This window comes from Bos mutus, chromosome 5, assembly GCF_027580195.1.
Source record: "Bos mutus isolate GX-2022 chromosome 5, NWIPB_WYAK_1.1, whole genome shotgun sequence".
Taxonomy (NCBI): domain Eukaryota; kingdom Metazoa; phylum Chordata; class Mammalia; order Artiodactyla; family Bovidae; genus Bos; species Bos mutus.
The window spans coordinates 4,497,078-4,523,039 of record NC_091621.1 but is presented as its reverse complement, the minus strand read 5'-3'; the positions used below and the strand labels follow the sequence as shown (position 1 = coordinate 4,523,039).

The following is a 25,962-nucleotide window of genomic DNA, read 5'->3' as shown; positions in this document are numbered from 1 at the left end:
CAATTTTCCACATGATCGGTGGTCTGTTAGAACCATTTTTTCCCCAGATGGTTTCTTGTATAGTGTCCCCACTCGTCCTCCTCCAAGCCATGATGGTTCTTCTCTGAGCCAGACCTTCCCAGGAAAGTGTTAAGAATTGTAATAGGCAAACTGAGAGGTTAATCCTTGGAACTCTGAGGAGTGCAGGCCGGAGCCTGGGGAAGCCAAGACCATTACAGCTCATCTTGCGTGCCCATTCTTAGAAAGGTTGGGAAGCACTCTGTATTGGTTTGCTTGGACTGCTAAAATAAAATGCCACAGACTTAGGTGACCTAAACAAGAAAAGTTATTGTCTCTCAGCTCTAGAGGCCAGAACTTCAACATCAGTAATATGAATTTTAGGGGCAACCCAGCCCATGCACTGCACTCTAAGCCTGCTGAATGGTAATCATTTATGACAGCCTGCTTTGAGCCCTTGTTTCTTGGCTCTCCCGTCACTGCTCTCTCTACCCCACCTCCCACCCCTGTAGTGGGATAGTCCATCTATTAAGTTGCTGAGAAAGTGTGCATGTAAAGTACATTTTTTTGAGCTCGTGTATGTCTGAACATATTCTATCCTCATACTTGAAATATAGTTTGGTTGAGTAAAGAATTCTAGATTTAAAAATTGCTCTCCCTAAGGATTTTGATCCCATCGCTACATTATTGTCCAGATTCCATCTTACTTATATGAATTGCAACATCATTCTTCAGATCTTTGTCAGTGCGCTCTTTTTCTCTCTCTTTTCCTCCTTCCATCCTTCCCTCTTTGCCCACCCCTGGAAGCTTTTACTGTTTTCTTTTCTTGAATTCTGAAATTCCATAGACTCTTTTCTCATTTCTTGTCCTTGAACATCAGACACCCTCTTATTCTGGAAGTTCAAGTTCCTTCAATTCTTGGACGTTTTCATATATTTGTTGTTGGTAATTTCCTTTTCATCATTTTCCCCATGCCCTTTCTGGTTTTCCTGTTAGTTAGATTTCTTCCAGACTGATATTCTAGCTTTGTTATCTTTTCTCTCCCTGCTCTCCATTCTTTTCTCTTATTTTTATTTCTAGGAGATTGGATCAGTTTTATTTTCAAGATCCTTTTAACCTATTTATATTTTTGATTTCCAATTATAATTTTAAATTTGTACTCTTCATTTTATAATAACAGATATGTATTTATATATTTTAACTTTTCTTTTAGTTTTTAGCTTTACTTTTTTGGTTTTGTTTTCTTTTTTGGGTTTTTTTCTGTTTCTAATGTAATCTCTGTTTCTTGAGAGCTTTCTTTTCCTCGTGTGTGTTTTAGAGTCTGGTTGTTGTTGGAAGCTTTTCTTTAATGTGCAGTGCCTCCTGGAACCCTAAAGAATGGTTGTCAAGTCTGTGTCCCAGGGATAGAACCTGTTGACTGGTGGAAGTCATTGTAGGTGATCAAGCAGTGAATCGTATTTCTTGCGAGTGCCATTCGGTTCAATTTCAGGTTGCAGTTGGAAATGTGGGTAGGAGCAGTGCTTAAGGTTTATCTGTCAGCTGACCTTCTGGAAGCCAGACGGGGGCAGCAGGCTGTGAGCCCAGTGCACAGGCTTTCATTTCATTCCTCTGTATCCTTACCCCACCCTCTGCTGTGTCAACACCCCACACCGGGTCATGGGTCATTCTGGTTCATTTTCTTGGGTAGGTTTTTGGGGGTAGAAGGTAGTTTCTTGGCTGTATAGGGTAGAAAATAAAAACTCAGGTTCTGATGATTTCTTATACAGACATATATTTCTACAAAGACTTAGTTATGTATCTCTTAAGTGTCCGGTACTATTCCATGTCCTGCTGATACGCAGTGAACAGAACAGACAAGATCCCAGCCCATTTGGAGCTTACATTCCTGTGGGCAAGAGAGATAATGCTAAGTGCTGAGATGAAAAAAACTAAGAGATAGGGGAGCAAAACAGGAAGCAGGCCAAGGGGGAGTGATTATTCATGACATTGTAAGTAAAGTGGTTGAGGAGCAGTGCCTTACTGAGAAGATGACTGAGTATAGTCCTGAGAGAAGGAAGGGCGCAAACCCTCTTCCAAAAAAGGGAGGTCTGAGGCTGCGCTCAGCCTGGTGTGTGGAGGCCCAGCCAGGAGCCAGTGCGGGCTGGAGCGGAGGCAGTCAGAGATGAGGCCTCCCTGGTCACTCTGTGAACTTCAGCTTTACCCTGAGGGAGAGAGATGCCACCCGAGGGGTCTGAGCAAACGAGAAATACGATGGGACTTCCTTTGGCCCCCATGAAAACAGGCTGTATGGGGCAAGTGAGGGAGCCCCGATTCCAGTTCAAAGGCAGTTGTAACAGCCCAGGTGAGAGTTGGTGGTGAGTGGGGGAAGTGGTGGGCTTCGCTGGGCTTACTGCTTAGACAGTAAAGAATCTTCCTGCCATATTCTATCCCTGGTTCGAACCCTGGAGGAGGAAATGGCGACCCATTCCAGTATTCTTGCCTGGAGAATTCTGTGGACAGAGGAGCCTGGCAGGTACAGTCCATGGGGTTGCAATGAGTGAGGTGCATTTTAAATACAGAGCCCGCCGGGGTTGCCGGTGGACAGGGAGCCTATGAGTCAGTACTACTGCCCTTAGGCCCACCCCTCACCCTGTTTTCACAGCACTTTTTGTCTGTTTCCTGAGCCTTCCCGGGAGCGGTGGAGAGGTCTGAGGCAGTTCCCTTCCTTGTGCCTCCGTGCAGGTTCAGTTCAGGTCAGTCATTCAGTTGTGTCCAACTCTTTGCAACCCCATGGACTATAGCATGCCAGGCCTGTCCATCACCAACTCCCAGAATTTGCTCAAACTCATGTCCATCAAGTCAGTGATGCTATCCAACCATCTAGTCCTCTGTCGTCCCCTTCTTCTCCCTCCTTCAGTCTTTCCCAGCATCAGGGTCTTTTCCAATGAGTCAGTTCTTCACATCAGGTGGCCAAAGTATTGGAGTTTCAGCTTCAGCATCAGTCCTTCCAATGAATATTCAGGACTGACTTCCTTTAGGATGGACTGGTTGGATCTCCTTGCAGTCCAAGGGACTCTCAAGAGTCTTCTCCAACATCACAGTTCAAAAGCATCAATTCTTCAGCATTCAGCTTTCTTTAAGGTCCAACTCTCACATCTATACATGACTACTGGAAAAAACCATAGCTTTGACTAGACAGACCTTTGTCAGCAAAGTAATGTCTCTGCTTTTTAATATGCTGTCTAGGTTGGTCATAACTTTTCTTCCAAGGAGTAAGTGTCTTTTAATTTCATGGCTGCAGTCACCATCAGCAGCGATGTTGGAGTCCCCCAAAATAAAGTCTCTTGTTGTTTCCCCATCTATTTGCTATGAAGTGATGGGACCAGATGCCATGATCTTAGTTTTTGTAATGTTGAATTTTAAGCCAGCTTTTTCACTCTCCTCTTTCACTTTCATCAAGAGGCTGTTCAGTTCCTCTTTACTTTCTGCCATAAGGGGAATGTCATCTGCATATCTGAGGTTATTGATATTTCTCCTGGCAATCTTAATTCCAGCTTGTGCTTCATCCAGCCCAGCATTTCGCATGATGTACTTTGCATAGAAGTTAAATAAGCAGGGTGACAATATATAGCCTTGATGGACTACTTTCCCAATTTGGAACCAGTTCCTTGTTCCATGTCCGGCTCTAATTGTTGCTTCTTGACTTGTATATAGATTTCTCAGGAGGCAAGTAAGGTGGTCTAGTATTCCCATCTCTTTAAGAATTTTCCACAGTTTGTTGTGATCCACACAGTCAAAGGCTTTGGCATAGTCAATAAAACAGAAGAAAATGTGTTTTGGGAGCCCTCTTGCTTTTTCTATGATCCAACAGATGTTGGCAACTTGATCTCTGGTTCCTCTGCCTTTTCTGAACCCAGCTTGAACATCTGGAAGTTCACTGTTCACATACTGGTTGAAGCCTGGCTTCAAAAATTTTGAGCATTACTTTGCTAGCGTGTGAGATGAGTGCAATTGTGCGGTAGTTTGACCATTCTTTGGCATTGCCTTTCTTTGGGATTGGAATGAAAACCTTTTTCAGGTGTAATTTTCTCCTTCTCTTAAGTCACTTAGTGTTCTTTCCTCTGTTCATCAGCTTTCAAAATTGTATAGTTCTCTCTTGCCCATTCTTTTTCCTTATAGGCTTATACCTTAATTTTGTCAACTGTCTTGTTAGTGAGGTTCAGAGAAGGAGTAGAGATAGACATGTTTCTTCTTCCCTGTTTCCTGGAAATCCACGTGTCTATTATTTAAGAATGTTCAACACAAGAATGCTAAGTGTGTGAATTTTTTTCACTGCAGCATATAGAACTGAAATTAAAGTTATTTTAGTAAAAGGTGAGAAGAGTTTTTAGAACACCTTTTATCTGCTAATCAGAGCCTTGCCTCCAAGGTACCTTGTTTTTGTTGTCTGATGTAAGCATTTCTGAGATTGAAAACTAACTTAAAAAAGGTTTAAAGTTCATATAATCAGAATTATGACATAAATGCTAATGATTATCAGAAAGGTATTCATCACAGTTTGGCAACTCTTATCTGAGAATAGCATATCTTTTTCCTGGATCATTATTATAACTAAAGTCTGACATGTTTATCCTTTCTGTGAATGTCCCCCTTCTGAAACCAGAGACACAACAATGGCAGAAACCTATTTTTTCAAGTTTTTTCATTTATAGTAAAATCATAAAGATTCAAAAATAATCATGGTTTTGTTAAACCACTTGTATATATTGTTAAACATCAGAACCCTTTGTTGGGCTAACTTAAGTATATTTTAGATTTATTGAGGATGGAAAACATGCCCTACTAATTTAACTACCCCCACCCAGCATCCTGCACAGCACTTTACATATTATACAGTATCTGTTCAATGTGTCTGTGGAATAGTTTATTAAATAAAGTATCACAAACATACAAATATAACAAGCCAAAATCTTCCCTCCCCAAATTAATGTAACTTATTTGTCCCAGTAAATATCAGAAATGAAATGTCCTATTTTTATCCAGACTGGTACCAGGGTTTTCATCACCCTGGACTCATAGCTCCCCAGCCCTAACTGACCACTGCTGCTGCTAAGTCGCTTCAGTCGTGTCCGACTCTGTGTGACCCAAGGGACGGCAGCCCACCAGGCTTCCCCGTCTCTGGGATTCTCCAGGCAAGAACACTGGAGTGGATTGCCATTTCCTTTCCCAATGCATGAAAGTGAAAAGTGAAAGTGAAGTCGCTCAGTTGTTTCCGACTCTAGCGACCCCATGGACTTCAGCCTACCAGGCTCCTCCGTGCATGGGATTTTCTAGGCAAAAGTACTGGAGTGGGGTGCCATTGCCCTCTCCCTAACTGACCACAGAAGCCTGCTAAAGCTTTTCAACCAAAATAGCTAAATGCACATACCCACCCGGAGATGCACCCTGAGCTTCAATAAAAATCTGCCTTGACAGCCCAGAGAAATCTATTTGGTCATATTTAAATCCCTGCCGTGGGCTCAAAATCATGTTGGCTCTTTGAGAGGTAGCAAGGAAACTCAGCCCTTGGCTAGTGTTCCTGAGTAATTGGCAAAAAGATGAATACAATGGATTGCATACAGTTCATACTAAACTAAATGGTGAAGACCATTCGTGATAGGGAAGTTGTGAGGTTGTTGTAGATAGGGATAAAACTCAGCATTTGAAAACACTTTTTAAGAAGTCTGGTCCAAATCTATCTTCCCTAGAATAAGAATTTCTTTTAGATTACATTTTACAGATGCTGTTCCTCTTTGCCTGTGACCTGTGAAGGGAGCCTCTTGCAGCTTTCTGAGGCTACGGTTCTCTTATATGGAACCTGAGTGCACTTGCCTGTAATGTACACCCAGTACCCCTGCCCTGCCCTGTGGGCTTACTGAATGCACACTTTCCCCTTTTTTTCGAGGTTACCTCTGTTCAGCATTTAAAGAAAGCCTTCAGGTTGAGAAAAAGTATAGTAAAGAGATAAAGGTCCTGAGTGCCAAGTGACCAGTTTTATCCCTTTGAAATAGAGACGGTTTCCTAGGAGTTGTTACCAGGATTAAACAGAATGATGTGTGTGAAACAGGCAGTGCCTGGTCCATGGCCACAGTCAGGAGAGGTGACCGCTGGAAGGTCTGCTGTCGCAGGCTGGGCAGGAAAGGGAGACAGGCTAGGTGTGGTTTGGACTTGGAGGGCTGTGATGAAGATTTTGTTTTTCCTGTGAAAGAAAAAATGGGGAGCAGCAGTAAAGAGTGAAAACCTGTTGACCTACAGGAATAGAGCCAAGAAGAGTCAGGAGGCCATAGTGACTGGTTTTAAGCCTGGTAAAGGATGGCACCAATCACAAAGCAACTTTGTGTCTCATTGAACTTGATATAATGGAGGATCATCTCAAGTGCTTATATTATTAATCGATCCATTTCTCAAGCTCTCACTATGTACCAGGCCCGGTTCTCAATATTAGAAATAACAGTGGTAAATACTGACAGAGTCTCTGCTTTCCTGGGATTTATGTTTTCTTGGGGAAGAAAACAGAAAAAAAGTAAACAAAAATACAAACAGAATAAGGTAGTGATCAGTGTGACACAGGAAGACTAATGCAAAAGTGACTGGTTTTCAGGAAGAGAGGGCTGCCCTGTAGTTGATGGTTAAGGTCGGCCTCTTGGAGAAAGCGGACTTGAACTGAGACCTGGAGGATGAAAAGAAGCCAGGGACGCAAGGGTCTGGGAGAGTTAAGTTCACCAGCCCTGAGGCATGAGTGAGCTTGGTACAATCAGAGAAGACACACAAGGGCAGTCTGGCCAGACATGTGCCTGAGCAGGAACACAGTTTGAGACAGTGAGAGAAAAAGGATGGGGCACAGCGTACAGGGTCATGTGGGCAAAAGAAAGGGATTTGGACTTCATTCTAATATCCTGGGAACCAGCAGGCCTGTTGGGTAGCGACTGTAAGCAAAGGAGTGACAAGATGGAATTACCGTTTTAAGAAATCAACCTGGGTTCCCCATGGAGAGTAGATTGGAGGGGAGCAGGCAGAGAAGCCCAGAGGTGGTGGCAGTGGTCCAGGCAGGAGGGGACGGTGACTTGAACAAGGGCAGTAGTGGAGAACAGGAGAGAAGTGATGCATTCTGGGTGTGCTCTGGAATTAGAGCCAGCAGGACTTGCTGATGGCTGAGATGCTGGAGATGGAAAAGACAGGAACTGAGGGTGAGGTCTGTGGCCTGAGCCGCTGGCAAGGCGGTCTATCAAGAAAGGGAGGACCGGGAAGGAACAGTTTTTTGGAGTTAGGCCGGGGCAGGAGTTGAGTTCGGAGAAGGCAGTGGCACCCCACTCCAGTACTCTTGTCTGGAAAACCCCGTGGACAGAGGAGCCTGGTAGGCTGCCGTCCATGGGGTCCTACAGAGTCGAACACGACTGAAGCAACTTAGCAGCAGCAGGAGTTGAATTTGGTTCTCTGGTCTGAGAAGCACATTAGACTCCCAAGTGAAAAGGTTGAGTAGGCACTTGGATAGAGTCTGGTGCTCTGGGGGGAGGTTGGTACTAGAGATAAAATTTGGGAGTCACCTGCATGCAAACTTTCAGTGTCTTACCTTTTGTGATTAATAGTTTATGAGCATTTTCATCTATATTCCATCCTTTAACCTTTACAGTTCTAGTTGGGATCATTGTTCCTACTATCCAGATCAGGAAATTGAGGGTCAGAGTCGTGAGTGGCCTGCCTCCTACAGCTTAGTGCTGGCAGAGTCAGTTGAGATCCAGATTTCTGATTCCAAGTGCATTGCCCATTCTGTACCAGGTAAGGTGTCCTCTCTTGGTATCCCATTACGACTCTGTCCCCAAGGTTGCCGTGTATGTGTGTGCTCAGTCTTTTACTTGCTGACCTACGGGGGAAGCCTCAGCTTCCCAGGTGGCACAGTGGTAAAGAATCTGCCTGCGATGCAGGAGCTCTGAGTTCAATCCCCGGGACAGGAAGATCCCCTGGAGAAGGAAATGGCAACCCACTCCGTTATTCTTGCCTGGGAAATCCCATGGAGAGAAGAGCCTGGTCGGTCGGCCACCGTGTGTGAGGTCACAGGGTCTGACACAACTGAGCCACTAAACCGCCACCGCCACCACCACACCTGGGAAGCCAAGGTTGCTATATTCCCTGGAATTTTCCCTTGAAGAAGACGCAGCCTTTTCCTGAGACAAAATTCTAGTTTTTCTTAATATTATATTTAATATTACCTATTTATTAATTCTAGTATTTCCTTGAGGAGATGCAAAATTCCCTTTCATCCTGGACAAGCAGCTTTACATAGCACTCCTCAGCCACCAGTCCAAAGGAAATACTATCCTCACATACCTCATTCCCAAAATGCCTGACGATCCCCCATATTAAGATATACTTCTGACACAGAGCTATGTTACCAGGTATTCCTGTCTTTCTAAAATCAACTCATTGTAAAACTCATTGGCCCAGTAGCCTGGCCAGAAGACAGTGTTTGGTTAAAATTTCTAAATCTGTCAAGAGTCAGCCTATGTAGAAGACAAAGAAGATTTTTTGTTTGCTTTGTTCACTCTCTTTGTCCTCTCCTTTGTCCACTCTCCTGGTTTGTCTGGCTCGATGTGGTGGTTAGAGCCAGGAGGGCCCTTGAGGGCAGTGACCTGGACAGGGCTGGAGGGAGCTGACTTGAATGTTCATGTGCAGTGGGCACAGCTGGTGGCATCTGCGTGGAGCCTTGCAAGCCACGCAGCCCTCAGCGTGGGGCCCAGAGAGGAGCTGGATGAGGCCTGAGAGAATAAACTGTGAATGAAATGGAGAATAGTCCACAATGTCCATTATGCTGTTGTGGCTGTCATGAAGTGAGCCGACCAAAATTTCATAGTGTTGTGATGTGGTGTCTCCTACAATGATTTCTTTCTGTATTGGTCTAGATGCACACCAGCGTAAGAGAACTCTTAGTTGAACTAAGCTTTTACTCTTGAAATGTAGAATTTTTTTGGAAGTTTTTTTTTGGTAGCCTCTCCTGCAAGCTGACACAAGTGTGTTCTCTATGAGAAAAAGTAAAGATTGTTTTGACATAGGTCATCTTTATGCCCACCTCTCTCACCCCCTCCATTTAGAGCATTAAATTTGTTAGTCTTGGTGTTTAAAAAGCAATGTGGCCCTGCAGATGGCCTCGTTTTTGTCTTTTGGTGAAAGTTTACCTTGACAAAGTTGTTATTAGGAATTAGGAAGTCTTTTTTGTATGCACACACTGTGTAGATGGCATTTCTGTACCTAATGCCTCTGAAAATATCCTCTCTAACAGACTTGAAAATTTAGTTTTACAGAACATGAGTGTCTATCCTGCTCCAGCCTGATCACTTCAAAGGTGGTGGGATAATTAGTAGCTAAAAGAAACACAGCTAAAGAGGTAGCTAAACAGTGGTAGTTACAAGCTCTGTGTTATAAAAACTCAAGAAGAAGGTCGAAGAGGCCACAGTACGTGGGTGAACTGGGACAGAAAAATCAGTTCTAACTAGCTGGGTTCAACATAAGTGCTCTGTGATAAGCAAAGCTTGAATGCAATTGATTGGACAGAGAAGGCCGGCTGGAGAAGTGAAAGTATTTGATCAGTAGCTGTTTAAAATGTGGCAGACCCAGTCAGCAGCAGCACTTCCTGTGACCTGGACAACAGAGGAGGACCAAGCAGAGAGAGCCAAGCGTGGAGGAGAGAGAAAGGATTCCATAAAGAAGAGGGAATTAACGCGAAGCAGCCAGGATTCACTCACAACACTCTTTTTGTTTACTTTTTAAACTTTTTACTTTGTATTGGATTATAGCTGACTAACAAAGCTGTAATAGTGTCAGGTGGACAGCAAAGGGACTGGGCCATACATATACATGTATCTATTCTCCCCCTAAAATACACAACACACTTTTTAGATAAGGGAATTCCAATAGAGTTTTCCAATGAGAAATGCAAAGACTTTTAATGAAGTACATCATCCTCTGGGTCTTTGTGAGGTTCATTGTGCATCTCATCAGTAAATGCTTAGTGAATGAGCTCCCCCTCAAAGGAACTGGCCCTTGGTCAGAGATCTCTAGAACAGTTCATCCTTTTAGTAATATGCAAACTATTGGGGAAGGTGAGATGAGTTAGTAATAACCTGTACAGCAAAGTTATGAATTTGTTGTATGTTTGTTTATGAAGGAAGGAAAGCTTACTTTAATTTTAAATTCTGGTGGTGGTGGGAAAATATTAGGACCCCAAAGTCTTGATCTCCTTTCCCAAGTGTTCTCAACATCCGGGTACTTCATAGTGAAGCTATGACCTGTATAATAGATGCATAATGATGCTCCACAGGGGAAAGTAGAGCAGACATGGGTCTGGAATGTTCTTCGTGTTTTCTCTTCACATTCTTCCTTGATCAAATTTATAGATAAGAGTTAAAGACAGGAAGGGGCTTCCTGGTGGCTCAGATGGTAAAGGATCTGCCTGCAATGCGGGAGACCTGGGTCCGATCCCTGGGTTGGGAAGATGCCCTGGGAGGGCATGGCAACCCACTCTGGTATTCTTGTCTGGAGAATCCCCATGGACAGAGGAGCCTGGCGAGCTTCAGTCCATAGGGTCACAGTGAGTTGGACATGACTGAGCGACTAAGCACAGCACACAAAGATAGGAAGGGGCATTCACATAGAGTGCTGGTTGGAGTCATGTTTGGAACTAGAGTTTTTATTAAAGTCAAAATAATGTGTATAAGCCTCTTGAACTTTGGCATAGGTTCTATATGAACAAGGTTCATCAAGGGCACACATTTGTATCTTGAGCCTTGCTTTCTGTGATGGTCAGTGCATTTATTAGAAGGGTGAGCAGATTTCCTGCTCAGTTGGGTTTTTGTTTGCTTGTTTTATTGTTTAATCCTTTAACAAAAATTACCTGTCAGCCTAAGGAATTCCCAAGTTAAATTTCATTTCAGTCCTCAGGAAACCAAATTATTATATTTCCAGATTTCCTCTGACTTTTGCTGCCATTCACAATGAGGGAGGAAAAAGTGGACTCCTTTGATGTAGGGGAAAAAAGCAATATATCACTTCTCTCAGAGAACATTTCTCAGTCTCTCATGTGAAAAAGGATTAGCACCTCCAACAAAGGTCCTGGAGATCACAGAATCGGCAGCAACACCAAACAGTATTCCAAAGGAGAGGAAAAACTGTATTTGAGCAAGAGTGTTTGTCCTGGCAAACAGAAGCTTTTTAATAACTGCAAATCTGAGATAATGGCATACCCTCCTCAGCATCGCCCCCTAAATCCTCAAACAGCCAGTTTAAGTGGAGTGAAGTCAACCTTTGTTTTAAAATAGAAATACAGTCTTATCAAAGTGCAGTTTTTTTCTACAGGCTGATTCAGCTTATCTATCTTTGGTTCATAGGGATTACACCTTTATGGATAACATTGTTTGGAAGATTCATCTTTGACTCTCTCTTGTTCAACAAAAGTTCCATGATAAGGTCCCTTGCCTCCATTTTGCATTAATAAAAATTATTCAGCAACCTGCTAAATTAATTTATTAGATTTTAACTGAATGTCTATTAGAAGAAAAGAAAGTCTCCCCTGATTTCCCAACACATTAAAGAATCTGTATACAGTAAGCATGAAGAGGCAGTGGAAAGTAAAAAATTTTAAATTTGCTTGTGGCAAAAAATCCAAGAGAAAAAGTTTGTTAAGCAAGGCTGGGCGAAGCTTTGCTTTTTCCAGACCTTCACTTGTCATTTCAGTTTTCTATCTTATGTTTTCTAAAAGTGAGAGAATGAAAAGGCTTTGACTTAGAGTAATAATAATAATACCTTGTACTCATGTAACACTTGAAACCGTCTAAAATCCTCTCTGCTAGTCTGAAGCTTCAAAGTCTGGATGTCTTTGGCTCCCTACTTTGCTTGATCCTTTTGAATGAAAGACTCCAGTGGGAGGGGAGAAGGGGGCTGATGGAGTTAACAGCGTGAGCCCCAAGATAAGGTATATGACACCAGACAGTCCTTCAGAGTTTCCTTCCAAAAAGAAATCCTGGCAACTCTTTAACCTTTGAAATCAAGGTGATTTTTGTCCACATAGACACCTCAGGAAGATTTTATTTAATTTGCTTTTTGAAGAACAAATTTTGGTCTTCGGTAGCTAGCCAGTAACCCTCTGACCTTTTAGTAAATATCCAAGTAAAGCTTTGAAATTAGGGTTTTTAGTGTTTTATGGCCCAGAATAAAAATCTCCAATTCTGTTTCCAAATAGTGTAGCCTCAACACATTTTATTAAGCTCTCAACACATTCAGCCATGTGTATTTTGTAAAGTTCCTATGGTTATTGTTTTACAATAGCTGCTTCCAGAAGCATTGTAAGGGTTTCAATTAATCAGCCCTTTGTGTGCTTCAGACTATGCAAATTTATCACATCAAACCATTCAACTGCTCATGGGAAAGCTGTGTAAAAACTGTATTGTCTTCTAGCGCCTCCTCTCATTGAGAGTGATGTTTTAATAAGAAAGCTAATCAAGTTTTCTTATGCATTATTTATCTGTTAACATGTAAGGAAGAGCCGAATTAAAATTATGTCAACCGGGATATGGCAAGTGATGTGATAGATCTGGAAGCGATTCAACAACAGAACAAAGCTAATATGATTCAACAGTTTTTTTTTTCTCCTCCCCTCCCCCTCAGGATTATTTAAGGTGGTGGTGTGGAGAATAAAAGAAGGTTAATTCAATAACTGGAAAGGGGGAGAGGAAGAAAGGAGTAACCACCTGTGTTAGCCTTCCCATTTCGACTTAGAGATTTACATTTCTGAATATGTAAAGGCTTATCGAGATGAGTTTGTTCAAAGTAGAAACACTTCTTATTGAACACGAACAGTTCGAACTTGAAAGCATTCCTGCTGCTTCTTCGGCCCCATTTAGCACCATATTCATCAGCAGTAAGCTACTCTGCCCTGGAAATCCGCAGCCCAGGTCCTGTGAAGTCCTAAGTTATTACGAGACACCGTCCTGATCGCGTGAAATGATCTGCACGGCCCAGTGGAGGGAGCTGCCTTTCAGCCTCTTAAGCCACAGTTAGTGCCACTGCATCTGCCCCTTCCATCCATTCATTAAGTTGGTCTTCTTTGCCTTGCTAGTTTGCTTCCTGCTGAGAGTAATTAGGTTTCTTATATAATAATAATTCCTTGTGTTTAGCTGCCGCCTTTCTCTGAGGACCTGAAAGTACCTCTCAGACATTAGCTCATCTGTTTTTGTAATACAATTTCCTCCTGAGATAGATGCTAATTATTCCCATTCCAAAGACCAAACAACTAAGGCTGCCTGGAACGCGGTGCTTTACCCCCCAGGTAACAATATCGGTTGAATAGCACAGAGATAAAGTAAGATCTCCTGCTTCCTCGATGCCCCGCCCTCCGCAGGTCTCAGCGTCCAAGGGGTGATGAGCCTTTTATAGATGGCACTCCCCCTGCCCCCATGTCTGAACCTCATTAATACTGGGCTTGGCAGTGATCACACCTTCCCCGAACACCAAGCCTCTTCCTGCACTGTGACCAATAGAGAAGCATGGCAGCATCATTTCACCTTCGCTTAGTGCTCAGAGTATGAAACTGTGCAGAATAAATAGCCTTGTCTAACCAGTACCCACAGAGAGTAAAAGTTGGCAGTGTAGACTCTGATCGGTGTTATTTCAGCAGGATCGGCTCTGCATCACTTAGAGCATTAGAATGCGGTGAGCTGAGCCGGTCCAGGTATTTTCATGGTCAGCATTCAGTTGGGCTACTCTGCTCGGGGCAGCTCTGAAGTGGACCCAAGTCTTAAACCTCTTCATATTCCCACCTCTATCACAGCACTTGTCACACAGCCTGTTAATAGAGGAAAATGATTCTCTCTTTTTTTCTCAGAAAAGAAAGAGTAAAAATATGTAGCAACCTGAAAGTGGTAAATTTAATCCGAAAGTATTTATATTTAGAAGGTAGACTTGCTGCATAAAATTTTTAAAAATTAAAAAGTGAAGCAGAATATGATCTTAAGGGGAGACCAGGCTGTCAACAAGAGAAAAACCCTTTGCTAGTTGGTTCTCAGCACGTTAAAGTCACACCAAAAATAGCAACTTAAAGATGTTATTTCAGTTTTTGTCTTTAGCCAGCTGTTACTTGCTTTTCTGTCTCTGTGTGGTAATGTAATGCTTTAGTATTTTTTCCATATCTTTTTTCTTACTTTCTTACCTTTTCTTTCCCCCCTGCCACCACCCCCGTTTGGATTGAAATGGATCCATTACATTAAGACTAGTTTTTTTTTTTTTTTTAATCTACAAATGACTTTTGAACAACTCAGTTGCTGTTTATAATTAGAAATACTTTCTAAGAGTGATTTGTCAGATTAACTGGAATTTTGCTGGGTAAACCTGTTCTTAAAATGATTTATGTGGTGTTCTGCAAGGCACAGAAATAGAAATAACAAATTGGTGTAAGAGCCTCCACTATCTGGACCGTGACATAGAGAGCCGTGACAGCGGGTCCCCACACTTGCCTTTGCCGTGTGGCTTGGCAGTCGGACTTGTAGCTTCTTGAGACTCCCTAAGTTCTTCACCTTTACAACTTGATGTTAAGATGGATGGTGATGGAATAATATTTTATTGACTGGGTATCTGTAGACTTTTTCTGCTCTAACTTTCTGTGTTCCAGTTTCTCCCTCTTGTCTGTTTCCATCTGTTAAAAGTTCTGTAGTGTCATCTGTGGTCTAATTCCCACTTGGCCCCTGTGAGTGTGTTAAGTGTTCCAGGCCTGTTAAACTAGTGTATTTGTATTTCACTGCCAGGCAGTTGTGCTATAAACAATGGGGTTGAGACACCAGCATGAGCCAGGGGATGAAATTTTATTTTAAAATCTGAAATGCTGCGTAAGCATTTAAGGTATGAATCAGTAATTGTTTCACAACAGCTTCCATTAGATATGGTTTATTTGTAGTCCATCCTCTTTTCAAGGATCCAGGAGAGTGTTAACACACTGAAGCGTACTGCATATCATTTACATTTTTAAACTAGTATTAAAGGAGAGTAACTTTAAAGAGTTGTAAATATCGGAGGAGATTTTTATGCCTCTGTTCCTGGAGAAGCCAAAGTTTTAATTTTTCATTTGAAAAATAAGAGGAAAAAAAAAAAAAACCTTTCTGCTTTGATTAAAGATTTGAATAATTCTGAAACAGAAATACCTTTAAAAAAAAAAAAAAAGAAAGAAAAGTCTGGTTCTAAGATCGAGAACTCTCTCCCCCACCGCCTAATGAATTCAGTAAAATACAAAGTTTAAAAAAATCATCTGTCTCATTTGAGATTCGAGATCATCAAATCCTGTCTAAATATTTTGTTTTAACTCCTAAGCTCATTATGGTTTCTTTGTGTTAACTCGTATTAAAATCTGTCAGCTATGACTGGTCTCATAAGCACAGTCAGCGGACCAGAATAAGTTAATTATTTACTTGTGTCACTAGTGCTCTTCATCTAATGAAATGCACAGCTGTGTTGGATCTGCAGTTGGATGTGTAGCGCGCATTGTTCCACAAGTCAGCAGAGGGTAGAAGCCGCAATGATGGAGAGCCCTCAGTTCTTTCTGCTGTTCTGGCTTTCTGTGTCGATTTCATGGATCTTTTATCATTCACTTTCACACAAAACAAACAACACAGGCCTGTCTGCTATGGGAACCATCTTGGCATATAAAAGGGTTTTCAGAGCCTAAAGTAATTTTAAGTTAGCGAAGATTTAATTTTTGGCTTACAGGTGCCCTTGATTCAGATGTGGCCCCAGCAGTTCCTATTACGGAATGAAAAAAAAAAAAAATCTGTAAGTGACTTACATAACCAATACTTTTTTAAATTGCAATGTCAGAAAAGGGCTGGTAAGAAAATAACTTCCCAAGAAAGGAAGCTCTCTACCAAATATTAATCAGATCTCAAGCAGAGTTGTTGGAGATTCAGATTTCAGGGGAGGGAGCACTGCTTTCATTTTAATCACAAAATGAAGTTAAATTTGCTTGATGAAACGTGTCCACTAAGACTGGGAATACAGAATGCAAATCATGTATTTCTTTACCCTCCACCAATCTGAGTGTGTCCAGCTTCCGCCTGGGGTTCCTGCACCTCCTGCTCCTCACTCCCACCTTCTCCTACCAGGCGAAGAGGCAGCTTCCCCTAGAGCCGACGCCAGCATCCCCCTGTGAACTGCTGTGGAAGGGGGTGCTGAAGCTTTTCTTCGGTTTTGTTTTTAAGGGATGTAGCCGAGCCCTTCACCTCCTCACCAGCCAAAGTGACATTCTCACCCAAGCACATCCTGGGACTGGCCTCTGCAGGAATTGCTGTTTTTAACATTTTGTTCACTGCTAAACAATGTTGTTGTCGGTTGCACCTAGATTTACAATTTGATCTCTTTCAGAGTAGATTTCCCAGTAGCCCCAGTGTTTTGTCGGATAATTTCAGTGTAGACAAGATGGATTTTTGGAGAGAAGAAAAGAGAGTCACAGACTCTGCTTGATTTAAATTCTAACACACTGTAGCTGAATTTGCAGTCAAGTGAACTGACTGTTTCTATGCTTGATGTAGGAAAGCATATGTTCTTTATGATAAACAATACAGTTTCAACCAAAAAGCCAAGTAAAGTACCTACATGCTCTAGAATTCAGCTTCATAAACCTAATTACCATTATTGTTGGCAGTGACTGGAAATCTGAATATTGATAACTGATGTCAAATAGATAAATGGTGCTCTTTTTCTTTAGATTTCAGGTCTTGGTGTTTATAACATGTCACCCAAAAAAAATCTCTTTTGAAATAGTTTGAGTAATTATGTAGAAACCAAACTGAGGAAAGAAACGTTTCTTTGAGGACAGTTTCTTTTTAATAGATGCAGATGGTTGATAGCTTTGTGTACAAAGGAAAATAAATTTCATATTTTGAAATATTAAAGCACTTTTTCTTGCCCCAATGCCATTGTACACTAGCTTTCTAATTCTGAATTTTGTAGATTGTGGTTAGCAGTCTAAATTGTACTCTTGTATTCCTCCTATCAACAAAGAAGTCAGAGGAATTTAAAATTATTTAAGTGGTAAGATTTTATAAGTTAGATTTTTAACTCTACAGATTAGAATAATATTTAGGGATTAATAAAGTACAACCAATTTAAGAGACTATCAGTAGAGTGCAGAGAGTTGGTGGGATTTTGTTTTCATGCTTAGAATTTCATGTCTAACTCTAGCCTTTTCTTCCAAGAATAATTTGGCATTTAATTTTCTTGTTTAACTTCACACTTCAATCTGAGGTCCCTTTTCTGATGCGCTGTCAACTATAGGAATTACAATTCCTTAGGGCAGCTTAGGGAAAGCCAGGGGAGCCGGGGCAGAAACCGGCCCCGCAAGCCAAGGGCTCAGCAGCCAGTGGGTAGACCCGTCAGCACATCGGCCACGCACAAGTACTCCTTGTCCCAGGTTTTAAAACCACAATTTAAACACACCCCTCGCTCAGTCAGCTCTCTGTGTTTGGTGGTCAGAGAACTCGCATTCCTGGGACCTGGGTACGGCACATCAGGAGCTGGTGACGCAGAGCGAGGCCGCTGCTGACCTGCAGCTTCAGGGCTCCTGACGGGGCCAGGACTGCTCTCCCCTCTCCGTGGCTGGAGAGGCTGGGCCGGTAGCCGACGGCACGCTGTGTGTTGTGCCAGCAGGCCAGTCCGCAGGCTGCAGGGCCTTCCCGCCGGGACAGTTGTTTCGAACCATTTGTCTAGCAGGGCAGTTAGAAATTGCTTTTGTTAACTCCTGATAGAGACCACGGAGAAGGTTTGAGAGCACCAGAGATAGAAATGGCAATGAGGAGATCCCGGTTCAGTTCTGTGCTCTTCCTTCCTGCCGACTGGCTGTACGCGGCCCGAAATCTTCTCTCCCCCAGGTGTCTGCGGCTTGATCGTCCCTCAGGAAGACATGCCATTCTGTGACTCTGGCATCTGTCCGGACATCATCATGAACCCCCATGGCTTCCCATCTCGAATGACGGTCAGTCCGTTTTTCAGAGACGTTGCTTTTAAGGAAGAGGGCAAGGCAGTTGGAAGAGACGGGACCCTGAAACTGATTTTCAGAAAGGGCCGTTGAGCAAAAATAGGTTCCTGACCAGGTGGGCTGGTCTAACAAGGGGAGGTGGAGAGGCCTGGGCTGTTCTTCAATGGCAGTCTTCTGAGTGACGAAATTACTCCCCAGCAAAAGAGTCCGTCATATCAAACCTAATGCATCTCCCTCTCCGTGGTTGTCATTGGTCAGCCTGGCTCCACCACTGACCAGCCTTGGGACTTCAAAGTCGCTTAACCCCTTGGTCTTCAGTTTCCTTGTGTGCTAACAGAGGGAGATAATAGTATCTATCCCATTGGGGTTTTGGAGGCATAAACTTAGGTCACAGTAAGAGAGGGTAAATATTTGCTGCTCTTAATTTGTCACTGTTACTAAGCGTAATAGTCTCATAATCTTTGTGGGGAAGGAAGGCCAGAGCTAAATAAACCAACAGAATTCCTGCACCACAGGAAGGTGCTTACTTAAATCTGTTCACATCACGCAGGTGGGAAAGCTAATCGAGCTGTTGGCAGGCAAGGCCGGCGTGTTAGATGGCAGATTCCACTATGGCACCGCGTTTGGAGGCAGTAAAGTGAAAGATGTGTGTGAGGACCTCGTCCGCCACGGTTATAACTACTTAGGGAAAGACTACGTTACATCTGGCATCACAGGGTGAGTGTGTGTTTACACATCTTAAAGGAAAAGCATGATTTTATTAAAGTAAAAGTCTGATAAGACTTAAGAACCCTTAAAATATACAGCTGGACTTTTTAAAGAAATCTGAAACAAGAAAATCCAGGTTGGTGCTGGATGTGGCAGCTAAGCTCTGGTGGTCATGACTTTACAACATGTGTGTCTCACGTCAGCACTCTGTATACTGTTCCTGATGTTGTATGTGAATTATATCTCAGTTAAACTGGGGAACCGGAGAGAAGACAAGTTTGAATTTAGAAAACTAGGGCTTCCTGGGTGGCTCAGTGGTAAAGAATTTGCCTGCCAATGCAAGAGACACAGATTTGATCCCTGCTCGGGGAAGACCCCACATGCCTCGGAGCAACTAAGCCCACGTGCCACAACTATTGAGCCTGTGCTCTAGGTCCTGGAAGCTGCAGCTGCTGAGCCCTCGCGCCGCAGTTACTGAAGCCTGTGCTCTGCAATGAGAGAAGCCTGCCCACTGCAGGAAAGAGTAGCCCCTACCTGCTTGCTGCAACTAGAGAAAAGCCTACATAGCAACACAGATCCAGCACAGCCAAAAATATAAACAAATAAATAATTTTTTTTAATTAAAAAACTGGTAAATTCAGGAATGCTGTTTTGCTGAGGAGGTTCTCATTTAAAAAGTAGAAAAGATCTTATTTACTAGGATTACTACACAACTTTTAAACAACACATCAATTGTGTATAATACAAAGTCTCTTAACTGTTGACCTTTCTCTGTACTTCTATGATGAATTTCAGGTATTTTGTGCTCTGACAGATAGCCTGAGGCCTAATGTTTGCACATTGATTCTCCAACAGCGTGTTAAACACCTAAGTATATAACAGTGAACAGAATAGACATGGTCCCTGACCTGTGCATCTGACCATTGAGATTTGTTACTAGACATTAAAAGATAGAGATTACTTTCTCAAATGATCTACCCAGACTGTAATAATGTGAATTTCTTTAGGTGTATCATGGTTGAGATATTATAGAAAATCACATTACAGGAAAAAAGTGGTGGTCCATTTCAAAAATGATTCAGTGAAATAGCTAAGGTCCATTTCAAAAGAAAAGTTGTCATTGCTCAACTGATCGTTTTACGCTTTGCTTCTCATCCAGAAATAACGCAGTAGTTGACCAGAAGGTGTGCAGAACTGGTAACTCAATTTGGCGGACCTTCTGAACATAATTTTACTGGAAGATTTGAATGGGTTGTGCCCTGCTTCCTGTGAACAAAACTGTAGACTATGTCTACACCACCTTCTCCAGTGCCTCCAGCCAAGCCATTCATCTCAGTGGCAAAGTTTGAGAAACACTGTTTTAGCTTGTTAGTTGAAAGTTCCACACAGGACTTACAAACATATTCACCCACCAGCTTTCATCTCTTGTCGTATTTCTGAGCATAGTTAAGAGGAAAAATTGCATATGGCTTTATTCAGTTAATGATAGAATGGCATTAGGTGACAGAGTTCCAGAAATTCTACCATGAAGAGCCATACAGTGGAGAAATAGAATCATTTATTATTAAAAGCTGGAAAGAAAGGGGGTCATTGTGACCCCCTTGTACAAATAAGAAAACTGAGATAGAGAGATCATGCAATTACTTTGTGACAGGCTTAGGGTGAGAATAGTGTCTCCTGACACCCTGTCCATTGAGCCTTTCACTCTACTGTGTCTTCCAAGAGTCTGGCTGTACTTAAGCCAGCAGAATGGCTTGATAGATGCAAAAGTCTTTGCTAGTGGTGCGGAAAGCACTGTAAGATGTGTACCACGCAAGCAGGGGCAGGTGCTTTTGTGTCCTCTCTGCTGTGTCTTTTGTTTTCTTTGCTCTTTCCACTCTTGCATCAGGCTGTGGCCCAAAATTTACTTAGTAGGGAAAGCCCTGAATTTGAGTCACTGTACCACTCACCAGCTCTTATTTAGCCCTCTGTGCCTATTTCTTCATCTTAAACAGAGGGAAGACAGTCTCTCCCTCCCTGGACTGAGTTATGGATTAAGTCATGAGTTAGATGGAACATACTAGATGCTTCCTTTCTTTTGAGGAAGAAGTTCTGGGGCAGTTAAACATGTTTTTAAAGGCATCTTTCTGGCTGCTCTTGCTCCAAACTGAAGAAAAAAGCTTTCTACTGTCAAAGCATTTAAATATTCACTCTCTTTTGAAACTCTTAGTACACCTTTTCTAAAGGCTCATGAGTCAGCCATGTGACACATGTTGACCAAGTACCAGTTGTGTGCCAGGCAGAGTCATTAGTGCAGGGACCACAGTGACAAAGAGATGAAGTGCTTATCCTGCAGAGTTTACTTCTCCTGGGGAAAAGAGGCGATAATCAGGGAAATACCAAATGTATATTTTAATACCAAACAGTGACAAATACTCTGGACAAAATATAACCTAGGTGAGAGCTGAGACAGTGCCGTGGCACTGTGATGCTGGGGTGCAAGGAGGACCCCATCAGGGTGCATCTCTCTGAAGAGGTGGCATATTTGACAGAGCCACATGAGTACCTGGTGAAGAATGTTTCAGGCAGAGGGGACAGTGAGTGCAAAGGCCCTGAAGCAGACAGGCATGCTACATTTGAGGAGCAGTGAAGAAGCCAGTGTTGCTCAAGTAGAGTTGCATGGTGGGGAGAGGGAGTAGAAAATGAGTCAGGTGGACAGGAACCAGCTTGTGTTAGACCTTGTGGCCATGATACACAGTTTGGGTGATACAGATTCTGAATGTAATGGGAAACCACTGGGAATTTAGAGCAGAAGAATGACCTGCTGTGAGCTCTGTTTTAGAAGGAATCACTCTGGCTTATTGTGTAAAGAATATATTGATTGTTAAGAGATAAGAGTAGAAGCAGAGAGACAGATCAGAGGATTGTCTGCAGTGGTCCAGGCAAGAAAGGAAGGTGACTTGACAAGGGTGGCAACCGTGAAAGAGGGGTTGTCCTATATACACTCTTTCACAACCTGTTTACATTTTTTTCACTATTCTTTTTAATTGAATGAAAGACTCTTCATTTTATAGTGCTTTATGATTTTCAAAAGTTTCCCACATGGTTTCATATAATCCCATAATAACCCTTTTTCTCCTACCCCTATACTGCCCCTTTTGCTTCCCTTTCCCCACTGGTAACCAGTAGTTCGTTATTTATGAGTCTGGTTCTTTTTTGTTTTATTTACTAATTTGCTATAATTTTTAGATTCCACATATAAGTGACATCATATGGTATTAGACTTTCTCTGGCTTTTTCACTTAGCATAAGGCCCTGCAAGTTCACCTATGTTGCTGCAAACGGCAAAATGTCATTCTTCTTTATGCCTGAGTAGCGTTCCATCATATAGATATACCACATCTTCTTTATCCACTCATCTGTTGATGGACACTTAAGATTGCTTCCATACCTTGGTGATTGTAAATAATTTTTAAATGTTGTATGGAAACACAAAAGACCCCAAAGAGCCAAAACAATCTTGAGAAAGAAGAGTAGAGCTGGAGGAATCACTCTCCCTAACTTCAGACTGTACTACAAAGCTATAGTAATCAAAACAGGATGGTACTGGCATAAAAACAAACAGATCAATGGAACAGGATAGAAATCCCAGAAATAAGCCCACACACTATGGTTAATTAATCTGTGACAAAGGAGGCAAGAATATACGGTGGAGAAAAGACAGTCTTTTCAATACGTGGTGCTGGGAAAACTGGACAGCTACATGTAAAAGAATGAAATTAGAACAAACTCTAACACCATACACAAAAACAAACTTAAAATGGATGAAAGACTGAAATGCAGGACTAGATACTATAAAACTTCAAGAAAAAAACATAGGCAGAATACTCTTTGACATAAATTGCAGCAATATTTTTTTTATCCATCTCCTAAAGCAAAGGATACAAAAGCAAAAATAAGCAAATAGGACCTAATTAAACTGAAAAGCTTTTGCACAGCAAAAGAAACATCAATAAAACAAAAAGATAATCTAATGCATGGGAGAAGATATTTGCAAATGATAAGACTGAAAAGTGGATGGGGTTAATATCCAATACATAAAAACAGCTCATATGGCTCAACATTAAAAAAACAACCTAATTAAGAACTGGATAGAAGAACTGAATAGACTTTCTCCAAAGAGGACATGCAGATGGCCAACAGGCACATGAAAAGATATTCAGCATTGCTAGTTATCGGAAATGCAGATCAAAACCACAATGAGATACCACCTCACACCTGTCAGAATGGCTATCATCAAAAAGAACAAAAATAACAAATGTTGGAGAGGATGTGGAGAAAAGGGACCCCTTGTACACTGTTGGTGGGAATGTAAATTGGTGCAGCCACTGTGAAAACAGTATGGAGATTTCTGAAAAAGCAAAAAATAAAAACTACCATATGACTCAGGAATTCCATTCCAGGTTGTATATCCAAAAAACCAAAAACCCTAATTTGAAGAGATACATGCACACAGTGTTCATAAATTTTTATTTATAATCAAACAGTATATCTTTTATTGCATCTGTGGTACTTTTCTATTTTCAGTTCTAGCATTTTGTTTACTGCAGTCTGAAAGTCACTCTCTTGCCCATTCATTCAGTCATAAACTCATTCAAAAAACAGATTAGGACCTGCCAGTGATGATTCCTAAAAAAGGTTGTCTCTTGTGAGCCCAGACTTAGTTCCTTAACCTAAAACTCTGGCCTTTCTTGCAGTGAGCCCTTGGAAGCGTACATCTATTTTGGCCCTGTGTACTATCAGAAACTGAAACATATGGTGCTTGATAAGATGCATGCCCGGGCCCGGGGACCACGAGCTGTCCTTACCAGGTAAGAGAAGAGCATTTATAATGTAGTCAAGTCCACGTTGCATTTCTTGGATGTAGCAGTAGGCAGATGTCAAAATTTAGGGTGTTAGGTAGGCATCAACAAAATTCACATGTCTGATTAAAGTGAGAAAATAGCCACCAATTGAAAATCAGTTCATAGGTAAGCAAACCCATGGAAGGTCTTGCCAGTAATCTCCTAACAAAGTCATTTATCCTGTACCAGTTGGGGCTTGGGTCCCTAACCTTTTAAAGTATTCTCAAGCCCAGCAGATACGTAAACCACAGGAAGTCCATTTAGGGGGCCAGTTCTCACACAAGAAGGAACGGCCTGAGTGGGACACACACAACCTTCCCAGTCTCTGGGGAACCTCCCATCTGGCTCAGAACTCCATCCTTCCGGGGGATTCCTGATCTATTCCAAGTTTTATAGAAAACTCTCTGCTTCTTCCCATGTTTAATTTATATCTTGGTAGTAAAGCTCCTCTCTGGAGCCCTGGCAGTAGCTATTGGGGACCCAGGTTTCTTCCATAGTGTGTTCTGCTTAGTTTTTCTATTTTTATTTTTATTTTTTTTTCTTTTTAGTTTTTCTATTTTTAAATAACAGAGAACTGAGACATCTTTGAAAATACTCAAAAGACTTTCTCCCCTGATTTGACGACTATACAGTGCTGATAATGATGATAGTGATGGCGATAGTAATGCTAACACTGCTGTTTTATGTGATTATATTTTAACTTAACTGTTATATCACAGAAGCTTGTGTAATTATTATTTCCATCTAATAATAATATTAGCAGCCACTCGGGTTACGTCTGTTCTCATTGAAGGCTCTTTGGGCTAGATTGTCTTACATGCATTTTTACAAATGAGACTGAGAGGCTGAGCAGCATGCTTTTGGTCACTGTCTACAAGCAGTTTGACAAATACCATACAATATCACTTACATGTGGAATCTAGAAAAATGGTATAGATGGGCTTATTTACAAAGCAGAAACAGAGTCATAGATGTAGAGAACAAATTTATGGATACCAAGGAAGGAGAGGGTGGGATGAATTGGGAGATTGGGATTGTATAAAATAGATAACTAATGAGAACCTACTGTATCACACAAGGATCTCTATTCAGTGATCTGTAGTGACCTAACTGGGAAGGAAATCCGAAAACAAGTGGATATAGGTATATATATAGCTGATTCACTTTGCTGTACAGCAGAAACTAACACAACACTATAAAGCAACTATACACCAATAGGAAATTAATTTTAAAAAATAGAAGCAGTTTGAATCCAGGTGAGCCCTGCTCTGTAGCCTGTGCTTTTAGCCAGCATGTGATGCTGCCTCTTTGTTTAGTACAAACACATTTGTCTGACTTGTTCCAAAGGCAACCCACTGAAGGTCGATCTCGCGATGGTGGTTTGCGTCTTGGAGAAATGGAACGTGACTGTTTAATCGGTTATGGAGCCAGTATGCTTTTACTAGAGAGACTAATGATTTCAAGTGACGCCTTTGAGGTTGATGTCTGTGGGCAATGCGGACTTCTGGGGTACTCCGGCTGGTAAGTGGATACCACATGTCTCTCGCACCGCATCCCTCGCCTCTTAAATCACAGCTCAGTGTTTCACCCTGCATCTTCCCCACATATTCTGCAGCCTTCCCTATCCAGGCATTCCGGAATTCAGGATTCTGTATGTACATGCTTAGTTTGTCTGCCTGATGTTCTGCTCTCTACGACCACTACAGTTTAAACTCCCAAGGAGACTTTGTCTTCTTTTTAATGTTATCTCAAGTACCTTTTATAACACTGCTGCTGCTACTGCTAAATCAGTCGTGTCCGACTCTGTGCGACCCCATAGACGGCAGCCCACCAGGCTCCCCCGTCCCCACGATTCTATAGGCAAGAACACTGGAGTGAGTTGCCATTTCCTTCTCCAATGCAAGAAAGTGAAAATGAAGTCGCTCAGTGGTGTCCGACTCTTAGCGACCCCATGGACTACAGCCCACCAGTATCCTCCATCCATGGGATTTTCCAGGCAAGAGTACTAGAGTGGGGTGCCATCGCCTTCTCTGTTTTTATAATACTATTCATCTGTAAATACTAGCAGATTCAGAATTATAGCATATTTTAACTAGTATCCTTCAATAGAAGACCGTGTCAAATGCCCTTGTTTAACCTCAAACCCAAAGAACCAGGTATGTTGCCCCAGCTCTTATAGCAAATTGGTGGCAGAGCCTGGACCTTGTCTGTACCCTCTCTGCTTTACATTTGGCCTGTGAATTCCCTGAAGTCAGAGACCACGTCTGTCTCGGTTTTTCACTCAACAAACGTTGAGTAAGAATCAGCTACATGCCAGACACTGTTCTAGGCCCCAGAGTTATAGTGGTGAAT

The 25,962-nt window shown here is 42.1% G+C and overlaps 1 protein-coding gene across 2 annotated transcripts in view; it reads left to right on the top strand.

Annotated features, from left to right (window-relative positions):
* POLR3B (RNA polymerase III subunit B) overlaps positions 1–25,962 on the top strand; it is a 123,782-nt gene that overhangs the window by 84,615 nt on the left and 13,205 nt on the right. For both annotated transcript variants that reach the window (XM_005893684.3, XM_070370221.1), the window contains 4 exons: positions 17,913–18,016; positions 18,570–18,736; positions 23,464–23,577; positions 24,958–25,131. In XM_005893684.3, the coding sequence (XP_005893746.2) occupies positions 17,913–18,016; positions 18,570–18,736; positions 23,464–23,577; positions 24,958–25,131 (559 nt within the window). The remainder of the gene's footprint in view (positions 1–17,912; positions 18,017–18,569; positions 18,737–23,463; positions 23,578–24,957; positions 25,132–25,962) is intronic.